This window comes from Pleurodeles waltl, chromosome 3_1 (genome assembly GCF_031143425.1).
Source record: "Pleurodeles waltl isolate 20211129_DDA chromosome 3_1, aPleWal1.hap1.20221129, whole genome shotgun sequence".
NCBI lineage: Eukaryota > Metazoa > Chordata > Amphibia > Caudata > Salamandridae > Pleurodeles > Pleurodeles waltl.
The window spans coordinates 1,133,734,858-1,133,751,655 of record NC_090440.1 but is presented as its reverse complement, the minus strand read 5'-3'; the positions used below and the strand labels follow the sequence as shown (position 1 = coordinate 1,133,751,655).

General features: G+C 42.5%; 1 protein-coding gene across 1 annotated transcript in view; it reads left to right on the top strand.

Moving 5' to 3' along the window:
- Positions 1-16,798, top strand: part of LOC138283558 (uncharacterized) — a 149,563-nt gene that overhangs the window by 34,519 nt on the left and 98,246 nt on the right. The window contains exon 4 of the mRNA XM_069221499.1: positions 2,664-2,826. Within this exon, the coding sequence (XP_069077600.1) occupies positions 2,664-2,826 (163 nt within the window). The remainder of the gene's footprint in view (positions 1-2,663; positions 2,827-16,798) is intronic.

The following is a 16,798-nucleotide window of genomic DNA, read 5'->3' as shown; positions in this document are numbered from 1 at the left end:
TTCCAAATGCAGTCTGGTGCTGGAGAAATCACAAGTTGAGGAAATTGAAGTTAGAGTCTCTAATAGAAAAGGCATTACCAAAGGTAAGTAACTGGTTCTTCTCAACCTCACTACCATGTGAGAGTGCTAACGATGAGAGGAATAGCATCGTGGCTCCAGGGGGGCAGTAGCAAAGTACATCTATTGTTACGATAAACTTTGCACTTGTATAGCGCAATACTCACCCATTAGGGTCTCAAGGAACTGTACACATACCACTGTGGAACCCCTCCTGGCTTTTCCCTGTGAAGCACCCACTGCTGGATAGCCCCAGGGTGAAGCCAGGCATCCAAGCGCTGTGAGGGCCGTTGTGGAGATTAAGCAAGCTATTGCCCAGAGTTACAGAGTGGGACCCATTAACTAGATTAGGCACCGAAGCAAGAATTATCTGGTCCAAGGAAATTGAGCCCAAGACCCCCAAGGTGGGGAATTGAACCCTGGTCCTGGGCCAGATCTCTGCAACGGGGTCTGCCGCTCCAACCATTGTGCCACACTCATCCACTGTTGCTATTGATGCACAGTAACCTTTAACTGACGTGAGACCCCAAGAAAAGACCTCACATTTAGCTCCTCACTCAATATCCACCCATTTGATTTTGGCCACTGTCTAAGTGCAGCCTACCCATGGTTTTAGGACACAACAGCAGCATCTAAGGTTTTCACTACAGAATCATGAGCAGGAGAAGCTACCATTGGCTGTGTGGCCATCATATAAGTTATATTACCAGGGATGGCTGTCAGAAATAATAGATAGGCACATGGAAGCTTTTCAGTCATGTGAGAGTCTGAGCACCAGCCATAAGTCTCACCCTACGTTTTGGTAGATTACAATGATGTTAGCAGATAATGTTGTTGTATAGCTATTTTAGCCATGTTTTTAGACAGGGTATTTTAGCAACTAGGCCTGCTGTTTGTGCACTTTAGGCCACTAACATTTTATTCATCTTCATTTTATTATTTTAGCACAGGCCGCATTTGTGGTTCTGTTTTATTTTTATTATCTAGTTGTTCTTTCACCTCGCAAAGCATTGCATTTTTAGCAAGACATTCTTTTCACTTTGTGCTTTCCTAAGGCTGCAGCCAGATAGAGTTGCCGGCAATGTGGTACGCTGTGTCTCCAACATTCACAGAAACGTACACATCCTTACGTGGGGTAATTTTCTCAAAACATCAGTTATTTTATTTTTAAAACACTTCTCTGTCCCATACACATTAGAGGGAAATTCCAACAAGATGATCACAACTGAATGCTGATTGCTGATTGCCTTCGCTACAGCTGCTTGCTTAGACTATCAGAACTCTGGCTTATATGGGGTTGGTGTCTTTCTAGACAACAGGCTTCATTGCTCGGGTATGGGGGATGATGTCCTCCCAGGAGGGAAACCTGAAGATCGGATTAGGGCTTATCATGCTGTCCTCTAACATAGTTTAGGTAGAAAACACATATATTACTAGTAACAGTATGGTAGGACTTTGTGTGTGTTTCACTCTTTTTTCCATCATTTTGCTTCTTGCATGTTTTATCATCCTAGTTATTGCAATTCATGCCATTTTATTTAAGATGCAGCTAATTCAGTAAACCTTATTGAACCATTCTCTGCCACTGTTTGTCATTGCATATGTGAGATTAATGTAACAAAGAGAAAAGGATGAGATCTAATCGACCACTATTTCCCTGCAGAGTCATTTCTGTCATACGCCAGGTTGCCACAGTCATCCCTGCTCTTGGGCAGAGATGAGGTGCTCCTACTAGCCGAAAAAACGGATTAGGCTGACAGTTGTCACATGGTGTGGGATTGGATTCAGTTCCCCACAATTCAGGTGATTCTGCAATCCAAATCCATCAGATTCATTAGGATAATGAGAGCATATGCAACAATGTGTCTCCTGGGTGTAGTGATCTTCCTCTCTTTTGAAATAGATTAATTACTTGACAACAGACTCCAGCTGCCAATTTAAGGAGATTTTCTGTGCAAAGTAATCAAAATGAGAATGTAACAATTGTAGTTATTCTTATAATGTGCTGGACTTATTCTCGGGATGTCAGTGTGATGTGGCTTGGCGATTTCCATGACACCACTCCTACTGGCTTTTGTGTTTGCGTTGTGAATAAGATGTTTTTAGTCTGCTTTTTATAAACCCATAAGGCATATGAGGTGATTGGGCCCCTGCCAAATACCTCAATGCAAATCCTCCGAATTATTGGTTAACAGTACTTTACATTAAATACTTGGTAATGGAGTTATAAATGGTGTACTATGCACATTCTATACATTTACTGTTTTTGATTTCCTCCTATCAACAGTGTGCACAACTACCTGTGATTTGACTGCTCTTTACTATACACATTCACCAAACAGAACTTAGGGAAATGTGATCCTTGGATCAGTCCCTAAACTGAACATATACTTTTCTTGAAATGAAACTCTCAGTGGTGCCCTCTGCTAAATTTGTTAAAACGTCACATGAGAATGCTGACGTGAAAATGCACAACTGGAAGCCGCTGGAGGGTTGTGTCTCTCTGCACCACCTCATGTGCTTTTGTCATGCTTGAAGATTTGCACAATGACACACATGAATCTGTGCATGTTTTGTTTACCCTCCTATTTTTTTCTTCTTTCCAGTGGTGCTACTTTTCCTCAGTCTTCTGCTGTTTCTTCTGCTCGTGGTGGCTGTTGTGCTGAAGCCGTCTACTTCCGAGCCCAACCCCCTAAAAAATTGGAAGCCCAGATGGAGGAGCCTTGGAGAACCCCATCTTCCTCCTGAATACGTCCTCACAAAAGACAGGTCGGCTTTCCTTTTAGATGAAAAACATTGTTCCATTTTACAGCAAAGTTGTCATTGCAGGTACGTCTAGACGCGGCTCCACTTTTCCTGACCAGAGGTGAACCAATACCATAATTGACAGCAGTGGAACACGAACACCGGGTCGAAACCTGACTTACTCTTATTTGCTAAATGGTGTGATCCTGAAGATATCAATGTAACTTCCTGTCTCTCAGGTCCCATAAATGCCAACATGCAGTGCCGGCATTTAGATCACTTAAAAACAAGTTACTTTTATTAATAAATGGTTCATGTAATACCTGGTACTTAAGTCTAGTCACACTGAAAGCTCAAATGTCACCACCTTCAGTACTTATGCGATGTCTCATACTGAAGAGATTTGCAGTTCACAATGTATTTCATAGAGTAACCATGTGTGTAACAATTATGTAAAATGGAACAACCTCTCACTGGACACCCCCAAACCAGGGGCGCCCAACCAATCTTCACGAGAACTGGATCCATTCTATATTGTTAGAATAACCATGGATTTTCTACATGAATTTCACTTCTCTTTGTTTCATGTAAATTTGTTTTAATTAGGTATCCTGAAAATGTGGTGTGGATTACACATTGACCACTCCTCTCAATTGATGGATGTTTCCCTTCATTAAACTCAGGAGAAATCATTCTCCTCTTCAATGGGCTCCTGGTCACGATCCAAAATCTAACCAAATCTTTCAATGTGGTAATTTGTGTTTATGAAGAAACTGACGGCTTAGTTCATATTGTTGTTTGCTGTTGTGGGTCAGTATGCATTATTCACTCATTTTCACAGTATACATTGTTGATCTGAATATCTGTGAAGTGCAAGTAATACCCATATAATTCAGGCATTAGAATGATAACACTGGAAAATTATGGTGATGACTAAGGGTCATTTTTCACAGTATTTAGTCGGGTTAGGGAGACTGAAAAATTGAGGCAGTGAGAGTGGATAATTTAATTGGTATATTCAAGGTGTGTGGATACCTAGGTGGAATGCTGCACAAAGGGATTTTCAGGCTGAAAGTCAAAGCCTCATATAAACTAAGATTGTGATGTTGAATGCCAATTGCAGGGCTGAAGTTGGTTAAAGGAGTTCTCTGGAGGATGGACCATGTTGTAGTTTGGGTTGGTTAAGTTATGCTTTTGACATCTGTTTTCTATGCTGTACTTCTTAAAAGGAGGTAGAGGTTATATATTTTTGACTGGCGATGGGCTTCCAAGTTTGGGATATAGAAAATAGAGAACAGTTGTTAGATTACCTACTCTGACATGATGAATTAGGCTAGCTGAGCTCGCAGTGTAGAGTTAGATTGCTGAAGTTGTTTGAAAATATTTATATTCATATGTTGCATTCCTAAAGTTGGAGGCGGTGGTGTAGGATGGATGTTAGCCCTAAATTACTCTTAATACCTCAAGCTGGAATAATTGTGTAATTTTAGTAATTTTGCATCAAAAGAGTAATGCACAGTTATTGAAATTACTCCAATTACTTTGGTGTAATTAAAATTTCGCCCAGGCTTAATTATAAAATATGCAATCTTGAAATCCCTGCATAAAAACCTTTCCATAATGTCCTTATTACAGGAGCTTGTGACACACCTAATCACCCATATTAAACAAATGACGCAGCTGTCTAACATATTACTGTTGAGTTCTGGGGTCACAACACCTGCTGCCAGAGCCTGCAGTCAAGGTGAAAGGCAGTACAAGGAGCATAATTTAAGCTACAGTTTAAAAAAGCATTGGCAAAGCCAATAAGCCATGTGTATAACAGCTATTGGCTTTGTCAATGTGTTGTAGCTATGTTATACAGCAGCATGGCTAGAAGAAATTTCAAAAAGTGCTATGATGTAGCCACGTCATAGCACTTTTTATTGTAACAGGGAGGGAGGGAGAGCAGGAGGCAACACAAAGGGAAGGAGGGCTGGAGACAAGGGTGAGGGTTGGGGAGTTTTAGAAATGGGGTTACTGGTTATCTAGGGTATGTACCTCAGCCAGGTAGAACCTCCCACTCTAGTCAGGGCAAGTACGTTACACACTAAAATAATCTGTTCTCACCCCCTGGTAGTCTGGCAAAGAGCAGTCAGTCTTATCCTCAGAGGTCATGTGTAAAGTGTTTGCGCAACACACTTACACAATAAGTACCCCTCAAAAGAGACCGCGCAATATTGCATAAAAGTGTAAAGTATATTATACATACAACTTTAAACCAATACAAAATGAAGCAGTGTCTACTTTGCCACTAGGCAACTGTCATAAACATAATAATGGGTGCAACCTGAAAACTACTGCCAATCATCATCAGATGAAACATTCTTGTGTATATTGTACCAAAAGGAGCATTACTCAGGATCCTGGTTATGAAAGAACACCTTTGCTACCACAGCTCATCAACCCAGTAATACTGTTCACAATGTGTAAACAGTGAGGTAATACTCGTTGTCCTGATCAAAACAAGATTAAAATGGGAATAATACCATGAGTGGGTCAGGAGGTATCAATATCCATGAATAGTCAACCAGTAGTGCTCTTTCAGGCTAGGTACTTTGCACACACTAAGATCATGACATTAGAAATGCAGCTATCTCTTTTAAAAATAAACACTACTTGAACATGGGGCACAGAATTGGCTGCACTCCTTTTAAATACTATTTGGTAACTTTTGGGTAGGTTCCATTAGAAATCACCAGCTGGGTAGAGTGCAAAAGTACCGGCGCTCCATTCAGAAAGAATGTGGTACTTTACAGTTGTTCCTTAATGATGATCCCTCTTGAGGGACCCTCCTGTGGGCTACCCGATAAAGCCAAGAACCAACGTGTACCCTTCACCAAGTAAGTCTAGCCATGGGAGGGGAAGGCGCACATAAGTGAGTCCGGTGGGGAGACCTCACTGAGTTCCCCTCCCAGCGATGTGCACGGCAGCTGCTGGTGACCACGCAGTAAGTGGTACACCCACCCTGAGATTACAGCACTCCAGGGCCTCTCGGACTAAAAGTGCTAAAAGTGACACCAAAACAAATAAAATCCAAAAAGAGAGAACGGACACATGCATTTTCTTAATTTTGTGGCAGAACACATCATCAAAAAGTAATGGTCCAATCAGAAATCACTGTTGGTTGATGGCACAATATCAGGCATACCTTGATGGAGTGCAGATTGGATAAACAACGGGGGTCATCCTGATCAAAGTTGTGACTGTCTAACAAAGTCCCTTTGAATCCAGTTAGCTTCTGAGGCCATTGGTTTTGGCAGGAAAAACTCATAGCAGGAAAATTCATTTTTCTCAGCTACTGAAGCCCTCTTGTCAGGTGAATATGTTTTGCCCATTTGACTGGCCAAGATTTCTTTCTATCTTTGGATTTCGTCTCTGTTTTGGAACAATTCCAGTGAGACAAGCCTGAAGCTGTATCTGACAAAGTCCTTCCAGAATCAAACACCTTTGCTGAGAGGTCCCGCTGAATCTATGAAGATCTTGGAAGTCCCAACTTTTCAGACTTACTGGGATAGTTCCTTTTAGCACTTCCAAGACTCACAGGGCATCAGGAACAGAGCGTAAGGGCCAGGACACACTCCAGCTGAGACCATCTTAATGCTAAGTCCATTTCCAGGTATAACTGGTCCACTGATCACTCCAGGGAAAAAGGGCTCTTACAGCCTATTATATCTCTTTAGCTACACAGGAGCTCGAGTTCTCTTTGGTTCTGCCATTGGTCCAGAATGTGTTTTGAGGATTGGGGGATAAGGTGCTACTTTTGTTCAGTTCACGTGCAAGTGAGTGGGTGTATCTGCTCTCCACTCCCTGGCGAATAGGTGAAATGTTTCCAAGGGCAACCTTTCCCACTTTTGAAGCACATCATGCTTGTCTCATTGCAAACTATCCCATAGTGCATCATTCTTAGTAAAAACTAAAATGGCAAAGTCTGTCTGCCTCCAGAGGGAGCTTGTGGCACACTTGGGGTGGTGGAGGGACGGGTGTTTAAGTCTCCATTGACTCAACCACTTTACACTGGTTCAAGGGCCAGTTCCCTCCTCTACTGAAAACAAAGCCAGGAGTCTAAAGAATGTTTTGGGAACAAAGGATGTCTTTCCTCCAGGCTTCTCTTATCACTAAACTATATAAGTAAAGGTCTCCTGCTGGTGCCTTTTAAGTTAAGGAGATTTCTGGACACTGTTAACCTGTCTTGTTTAGATTAAGTTGTGTCACATTTGTCCCCTCGACTATCCTGTTGGATGCAAGTCATTGTGTCTGCTCTGAGAGCAGTATTTCACACCTCATCAAGGCACACTTACAGGCCAGCTACCCTAGTTAGACCGCAGCGGTGTCAGACATGAAGAATAAAACTTTTTGAAAGTTACTTTTGCTGTATATTTATTATTTATCATTAATTGTATCATTATCAGAAGAATGGAGTCCTACATAGATTCATACTTATGGCATACATGTGACATGTAGACAATAGTAGAAGGAGCATCACCTACTACATTGTTTCTCAGGATCAGAACCCATGACATGCAGGTTTCTGAGGATCTCTACAATAGCTGCATGAACCACATGATCTGCTTCCATAGGATCTGAACCTGTGGCTTACAAGTTAAGTGCACTGCTCTGCAGGCGGAACATTAACGATGCTGCTAAACTGCTGGAGTGTGTTAAAACGCCGCATGCAAAAAAACACATTCTCACCTGTGTTCACTGAAGCGTGAGGGCAGGTGTATGGAGAATTGGGAAGATGGGGGGCTGAGGGCAAACTGACATGGAGGCACATGCACCGTGAGGGATGAGAGATTTCCATAATATACTGCACTGGTATACCACAACTGAAACAAATCTGAGTTTTTACAGAACATATCTATTGCCAATTGCAGTGTCTAATCCGAAAAATCTTTGAAAGAAAACCTATGCCTTTTGATTATTTTGTATCAAATTGCACTGGTAAACACACCTTTCACCCTGTTATTTAGATATTTTTTTCAGTGGCACAATCTTATCCAACCCCTATTTGGGAGGGTTCATCTTGCTCACTTCATTCACTGTTGGGACCCACAAACTAACAAAAACATTGCAAATTTTCCCTTCCCCCTCTTAAAAAGATTGGACACCCCGGTACAGAGAGACATCTGCTAATTCATTGAATGACCATATAAATTTAAGATTTCCTACTCATGCCACACACTTGCTATGACAACACTAATCTTACTTATTAGCTGCGAGACCAGTATAACCACAATCTGTTACAAAATTAGACATGGTTATATGTTCTAATGCAATTACTTCCACAATACTATTTGTGGGGATATTTATTTTTCAAAGTAAAACATTTGAAACAATTATATATTCAACATATTATTGCAACATTGCCAACACAGCAGTTGGTGTTAATAAGAATTGTGTTTGTGGCTAGTTGCCTGCTGATTTTTTCTACTTGTAAGAGCACAGAAATAGAAATCCTTTTAAACAATTGCTCACAATTGCGAACATAATTTTCACACACTTGCCAGATAGTTACTAAGTTATATACACATAGAGCACTAATCACAAAACTAAGGGCCTGATTTCGATTTCGGCGGATGGGTTAGTCTGTCAGAACGGTGACGGATATCTCGCCTGCCAAAATCTAAATCCCATTGGAAATAATGAGATTTAAATTTCAGCGGACGGGATATCCCTCACCGTTCTGACAGACTAACCCGTCTGCCAAATTCTAAATCAGACCCTAATTTCAAAATTCAAAAGTAGTAGTATTTAACATACTCAAAAAAATGCGACTTACAAACCGCTGGTCAGTGATCTCCACCTCTGCTCTCTTTAATGCATGGAGATGTCCTCACTGGTGGAGGAGATCTCTGCACACAGAGCTATACGTTTTAGTAGTATATTTGTCAGAGAAAAAGAAGGGTGGTGGGAAGAAGCAGAATTCTTACTGCAAACTTTGCGCAATTTAGGGAAATTAACAGAGTGGTTTATGGAGGGACAGGTTAAACAAGAACACATTTACAAATTAGTAAAGCAGTTTACATTTACAAAATATGCACCTACATCTACTTCTGTAGTAATACTGACAAATCAGACTTTGGTGTATTTCAGCCTATTTTTGGATTAAACCAAGAATTTCACTTGGCCGACCACTGGTACTGCAACAAACATTTTCACAGAAAACAATAGAGACCTGACCAAAACAGCAGAGGGAATACTATAAAATAATTTTAAATTAAATGAAAATGTATATTACATTTATTTTTAAATATGCTAAATGTTAGATTACTTTTCTCAATTAAAATATCTGTAATATAATTCAAATTATTTTAAATTACATTGCATTTCAACTAATTTAAATTGTATATTAGATGATTTTAAATTAATATTAATGTAAAGCATAACTCACAACCAAGCTTTTAATACATAAACCTCACATAATGCAGTAAGGGAGAGGTATTAATGTCATAACTCATTTAATTTATGAAAAGTAATTGAGATATATAACATCAATTTAAATTATAATTGAATAATATGTCCTTTTTTGAGCTGGTGTGTTGTGCCTTGTTAATATGGTAGTCCTAGGTGAAGAGAAATGGGGAAGGCTGTTTTTTATATTTTTAACTTAATTATATATTTCATTTTTACAATTTTTAATTAGCTCTAAAAAACTTTTGATTACTGGAGATATCTGCCCCTATTAAAGAGATCTACCCAAACAGCGGAAAGTTACTAACAGCAATTGTATGGTCATACATTTGGTCAGGACTCTCCACACCTTCACTTGAGAGGGCATATATTCACAAGCCTAGATCTAGGTGGAAATCTCAGCAAAGAAGGAGATTTCAGAATAGAAGGTGAGATACCTTTGTTCAGAGATCTCTGCATGTAAGCTTTCCTTTCTGGATAGGGCCCATAGCATGTAATTTTTTTTTTTTTACCACTCACATCCTCTCTATATACACTCTTTACAGCGAAGGGTTAAGAGTCATAATTGTCAATTTTGTGGGATTGGAATGTTAATCATTTTCCCTCATCCTTCAATTTTCTATTACATTTTGACCAATCCTCAAACAGCTATACATTCCAATGTGATCTGGGCATTATATTCCAATTTATAATATCATTGACCTTCCATCACATATGTCAAACAACTATCTTTCTGTTGGTTGCTTCTACCTTCAGATTCCTTACCTTTAGGATCTTTCTCAGATACCATACTGGATCCAGAAAAGTTGAAGATGTTATCCTTGGCCAGCCAGAATGCCAGAGCACCAGTGACTTCCCCGATGTGATCTCATAGAGTTGTGTTTGATGCCAACATGCTTTGATGGCAGTTTTTTTATATGTCTTTTTTTCACATATATTTGGAGTTGTTCTCCTCTAGCATTCTTTGGTTTACAGTGCTCTGGAGAAAAATCCCCAACAAAGAGGTTAGGATGTTATATATGCCAATTCTGTCACTCCCAAAGATTTGTTTTATGTCCCACTATATCTGCTTTTGCAATTTGGATACTGCACACAACTCCTGACTGACTTCTGGTTCACATTTTTGATTATTGTTGAAGACTGAGAGCAATTTCTTTCACATCTGGAAGCCATGATGGACCATGGAGACATTGGGGCATATGTATACTTCTTTTGCACCAAATTTGCGTCATTTTTTTACGCAAATTCGGTGCAAAACTAACTCCATATTTATACTTTGGCGCTAGACCTGTCTAGCACCAAATTCATGGAGTTAAAGTCATTTTTTGGATGTGGAAACCTACTTTGCGTCAATGAGATGCAAAGTAGGCGTTCCCGTGCAAAAAATGACTCTATGGCCTTAGTGCCATATTTATCCCCCGTGCTAAAATTATGCTCAGGAGGGAGGAAGGGTCAAAAAATGGTGCAAAGCTTGCTTTGCACCATTTTTCACGCCTGGGTCAGGGCCGACATTAGGGGACCTGTTGGCCTATTTCTATGGTGGACCACCATAAAATAAGCCCACAGGTAACCTCCCCAGGCTCCAGGGACACCCACACCCACACCAGAGGGACAGCGGAGGATGAGGGACCCCATCCCAGGTAAGTATAGGTAAGTACAGGTGAGTATATATATATTTTTTTAAGTGCCATTGGAGGCCCTGAAATCGGTCGCTCTACATGGCACTGGGCGCACTGGCTATGCCCAGGGGACCCTGTTCCCCTGTGCTGGTCAATGGGGTGGTGGGCATAACTTCTGTCTTTTCTAAGACAGTAGTCATGTGGTATGGATGGTTTTGCATCAGAAAATGACTCAAGGCAAGTTAGAGTCATTTTATTTTTACTCTAACCTGCCTAGTGTAATTTTTTGGTGCAAAACCCCCTTCTTCCATACCGCCAGCCCCACCCGACTAATGTAATTTTTTTTACGCTAGCCTATCCTTTGTACCGGCTTGCACCATTCCAATAATATGGTGCCCGGCTGGTGTACAGAAATGGTGCAAGCTGGTGCTAAACTTTTTGGTGCAAAACTGCGTTAGTGCAGTTTTGCACCAAAACGTATAAAACAGGCCCATTGTCTCTTAGGGTCCCTTCCTCGGTACAGGTATGGAAGGGTGAGTTTGTTTTGTCTCTGAGGAAGTCTCGCTGTACCAGATTTAGGATGTGTAGAATGAAGGGCTGTTCTTTGTCTTCTTCATGCTAAACTGGTTTGCTTGTCAAGCGTGACCATGACTTTATGTCAACCTCAATATAATTTTCAGAACTGTGCCCTGTTCTGGTGAACTTGGTCTTGGTGTCCAGCTCAATTTCAGCTCCATGTCCAGTGTTTCTGGATTTGCTTCGGAATCTTTGGCCCCTGGCGCTGACCCAGTCATTTGCTGACTTTCTATCAAGGCTTTGATGGATATGTTTTATCCTTCTTCAGCTACCTTTGATACATGCTCGAACCATAAGACACCTGGGGGACCTTCAACCATTCTTCCTGCAGCAGCAGTGTCAGCCTACCCCACTGATGCCTATCTGACTTCAGAAGCCTAATTTTTTCCATGGAAGGGCTTGCCTATTGTTTCTGCATTGGCACCAATACCAAAGTCATTTACAATGATGGTTCCATCTGCTTTTTCAAGGTTGTATATAGAGTGATTTTGGACACAATGGAATGAACAGGGAAGGCCACAAAATAGGTTTCCTAAAGGGCCTTGTTGAGACTTTAATTAAAAGCTTTTATGTCCAGAAGTTCAGTAGTGAGGTAAATTTATTTCGTTCTTGCTCAGACTCTAGCAAAGTCCCTTTTTGTGTCTCCAGCAGCCAAATTACATCATTACTTCTTCCATGGTTGTCTATGATTGCCTTTGAGAGAACTTTCTTTCGTTCAAAGCGGTCAAAGAAAAAGTAGCTCAGGTTGAAGAATTCCCTTTGCCAACTTCAGAGGGTAAGCCAGTAATTTTGACTGAAATATTCTAGTGAGATTCTTGTTGGTTGAAACCAACCCCTGTCTCTATCGGCTAGTAGGGCTTTGACCTGTACAAGGGAGCTTGTCTTTGTTTTTGGGACTCTGTTTGCTGATTGATACTTATTGTTAATCTGCTGGCAGGTAGAGCTGCCATGCAAGGTCCTGCAGCTTCTAGTGACTAATTTAATGTTGAGCTCCCCAACAAAGGTTTTTGCCCTGTAGTTGGGTTTACCAGGCTGCCCTATTTATTATACCCTTGCTTCTTCAGTCTTGCAATACAAATAGGTGAAAGGTGAGTTCTTCTGTACATTTCATACTACAGTTTTGCCATCAAACATGAGTTCAGTATTTCATATCTTGTAGTTCGTGCTGATGTGGGTGTTACATTTTTTGTGGTGGAGGGATATGAATTTTCCATGCAAATAGCTTGGATTCTGGCATTGGACCAGCTAAATGATTATCCCAACCATGATCCTTTTTTGTATCATTGGTGGAATTCCTGCACCGACACCCATCTGCAATCTTCACTGCAGCATGGGGCAACTTCTGCACCCATCAGGAATTCTTCTCCAGCTCAAGGGCTGCAATGCTGACTTGTTCTTCCTCACAGTCGACCAACTCCTGCAAGTACAGCTGGGTGGGTAGTAGCTCCGACTCCTCCTGGACTCCACTGACACTTTTTGACTTGGTCCCCTCTCTCCACAGGTCTTCTTCTCCAGAAATCCACAGCTGGCTTCTTGCTGTCTTGTCTGGGTGTCTTCTTTTCTTCTTTTTCTTCCTTTTGGGTGGTTTGGGGAAATTCCAGTGATTTACTCCTGCTTTCCTGGTTGCTGGGGGGCATTGTGTTACTTACCTCTGTGGTTTTCTAGTACCCCCTGCTCCCCTCTACACATTCCACATACCTAGGTGGGGGTCCTGTATTCACATTCCATTTTTTAGTCTATGGTTTGGGCTACCCCTAGGGTTACTATTGTTTATCTACATTTGCACTGTTTTCTAACCTTTTCTATGCCTATTTCTGATTATTAGTGTACATATTTAGAGGGTTATTCTAACTTTGGAGGAGGTGTTAATCCGTCCCAAAAGTGACGGAAAAGTGACGGATTTACCACCAGCCGTATTACGAGTCCATTATATCCTATGGAACTCGTAATACGGCTGGTGGTATATCCGTCACTTTACCGTCACTTTTGGGACGGATTAACACTCCTCCAAAGTTAGAATAACCCCCTTAGTGTGTTTACTTACCTCCTAAGGGAGTATTGCCTTTTTTGTAATTTTGGTTTTGTCTTTCTAAAATAAAGTACCTTTATTTTTGTAACACTGTGTGGTTTCTTTCTTGTGTGTAATTTCTGTGTGACTACAGTGGTATTGCATGAGCTTTGCATGTCTTCTAGACAAGCCTTGTCTGATCATCCACAGGTAGCTCTAGAGAGCCTGGCATCTAGACACTGCCTACACTTCACTAAGAGGGGATACATGGACCTGGTAAAAGGTGTAAGTGCCTTAGTTACCCACCACACACCAGGCCAGCTCCCTACACACAGTTTCTCCTTGGTTGGTTGAGTAGGGCTCAGATGTTGTTCATAGCCAATAAGGGCTATCTTGGTGCTGTGAATGCTGCACAATCTGTATTGGGAGGAGTCGGGTAGGAGGTTCTGTTCCAGATGTGAGAAGAGTTGTTGGTTGATGGCTTTTTCTAATACTTTGGCCAGGAGCAGGGAGATTGGTCAGTAGTTGTTGAGTTCGCTGAGGTCTTCCAATGTTTTCGTTAGTCAGGTGTTGACTTCTGCGTATTTCCAGTCTTCAGGAAAGGGGGTCGTGGCAATTGATGTGTTAAACAAGGAGGTGAGTAAGTGGCTGATTCTGGCTTCCCCTAGGTTGAAGATGAAATGAGGGCATATATCAGTTGGGGCCTCTGAGTGGACCAAGATCATGATGGAGGCGGTGTTTTGTGGGATGAGCTGGTTCCATTCAGTTAGGTGGCTGTCTGTGGTGGTAGTGGAATAATTGTGTTGCTTGAAGAAGTCGTGGCCTTGGACTGGGGTTTGATGTTTCTGTAGATGTTGGTGATCTTGTCATGGAAGAAGTTTATAAGGTTGTCACAGAGCTCCTGCAAGGGGGTAATGTTGTTTGTTGCAGCTGAGTGGTTGGAGAATTCTTTGACGATGTTGAAGAGTTCTTTGCTGTTACTGGAGCTTGATTCTATGCATGAGACTAAGGCCTTTTTCCTTGATTCTCTAAACTGTCTGTGGTAGAGGTTAAGGGCTGTCTTGAAGGTAGTCTTGTTGTTCGTGTCCTTGCTGGTGCCCCATCACCCTTCCAGTTGTCTACAGTGTCATTTAGGGGTTCTGAGGTCTTCAGTGTACCAGCTAACCTGCTTGGTGGAGCGTCAGTGGGTGTTGTTGCTAATAGGAGTGACACTATCAGAGTAGTTAGTGATCCAATTGTTGAATTTCTGATGTTCTGGTCTAAGTTTTTGAAGGAGATAGGGTGGGTAGAATTGAGGGCATTGATCCATGTGTCCTTTGAGGCTTTGCTCCAGCTGCGGTGGGGGGCATTGGGCAGCCTTCGGGTGGAGGTCTGGGAGCTGGTGATGTTGAGGGGAACTACGGAGTGGGCGTTACTGGTGAGTTCTATGGTGTGGCTGTACCTGATGCGACTGCTGGAGATGAAGCTAGTGTCTAGCATGTGGCCTGTGGTGTGCGTGGAGTTGGGAAAGAGTTGGGTGGGTCTGATGTTGTTCATGCTGATGAGGAGGTTGGTAGTGTTAATGTCATTTGGACATTGAGACAGAGGTTGAGGCTGCCGGGAAAAATGTAGTTGTTAGAGTCTATGGCGAGGGGGATGATAAAGTTGGCAATGAAATTGCAGAAGGCTGGATATGGTCCTTGTTAGAAATAGGGTCTCTAGTTGGCAGTCGGGTTACACCCTGTCTAAGTAGGGACCCTCACTCTAGTCAGGGCAAGGGAGATATCCAGCTCAGATAACCCTGCTCACCCCCTTGGTAGCTTGGCACGAGCAGTAAAGCTTTTCTCAGAAGCAATGTGTAAAGCATTTGCACATAAAACACAGTAAGACAGTCAAAACACTGCAAAAGGACACCACACCCATTTTAGAAAAATAGCCAATATTTATCTGCGTAAAAGAAGACCAAACAAGAAAAATCCAACATACAGTAATAAATATATGAATTTTGCAAGAATTAACTGAAAAATACAGTTCATTGAAGTTTACAGCTCCTTCTGGGGCTATCTGATAGAGACTTGTTGCAGATTCCTTACCTTAGAATTTCCCCTAGCCATCAGAGTGGATCTGGAGATTTTTCTTCGAGCAGTACCCCTGGGTGCCGTCAGGTGGTGTCGGTCGACTCCGCGGGTGTCATTGGTGTCGTGGTCGCCGTGATGATGCCACTGTCATTTATAGGCACCACCCCGGTGCACTGACATCAGTTCTTTTTTTTCTGCACCAGCCTACGCGCAGATCTGGAGAAGAGCTGCCTCTAGTCATTTTTGGACTAACTGCAACACTTTTGTTGATTCTTTTTGATGAGTTTTGGATGCGTTGAGGGATGTCCCGAAAGACCAGAGTCAAGCCCTGCGACTCCTGCCACCAAATGATGTCAGTAACGGATCCGCGACTCGTCTGTCTCTGGTGTCTGGAGCGCGACCGCAACCCGAAGTCGTACTCCGAGTGTCAGGCCATGTACCCGAAGGCTTTGAAGGACCAGTGCCTGAAGCTCTTGGCGTCCGACACTTGACTCCGTGCTGCTCCGGTTCGAGAGGAAGGTCAGGAGACCGGTCACGGAGTCATCCCCACTCCTCCTCGTCCAAGTCATCTGGACGGTCGGGTCAAAAGAAGAAGACGTTGAAGAAGACCAAACATTCTTCGACTTCACCCCATCGCTCTGATGCCACACCACAGGAGGAGCATTGATGCTCTAGGCCTCCCTCTTCGGAGCCTCCGTCTGGGTCGGATCTACGTCTTTCTGACTTTCCAGGATTCGTTGCCACCCCTACCCAACTCAATGAATTTTATGAGGCCATGTGCCTTATCTTTTGGCAGATCGACCTAGCATTGGCGTCTTCGGACCCAGGAGAGTCGGTGAGAACCCCTCAGGCTCCAAGTTGTCAGCTTTGGCCTGACTCCTGAGGGCACCTTCAGATCCATTCTGGGATCCGTCCCGGCACCGGTAATGCCAATGCGACCTTCCACAGTGTCGGGACAGAGGTTGACGCACCCAATGTCAATTGGGCCCACAATCGACATTAATCCTATATTGATCCCCCATGACCCAGAGCCAGAACCACATTGCTCTACGCCAATTCAGTTTTCCGTGGGGTCTCCTGGGCCCAAGGCGGATCCTGACCCCTATGTCTATGGGTATGGATATGGGGACAGTGTAGAGGGGTCGCTGGACCCTTTAGAATACCAGCTTGACCCTGACATGGACTAGGTTCACGATTTGGGCAAAGCCAGTAGGTTAGACACCTCCCCTGATGCTGGCTTGCTTTCTCCCCCAACCATGGCTACAGAAGAGGGAGTGTCATAT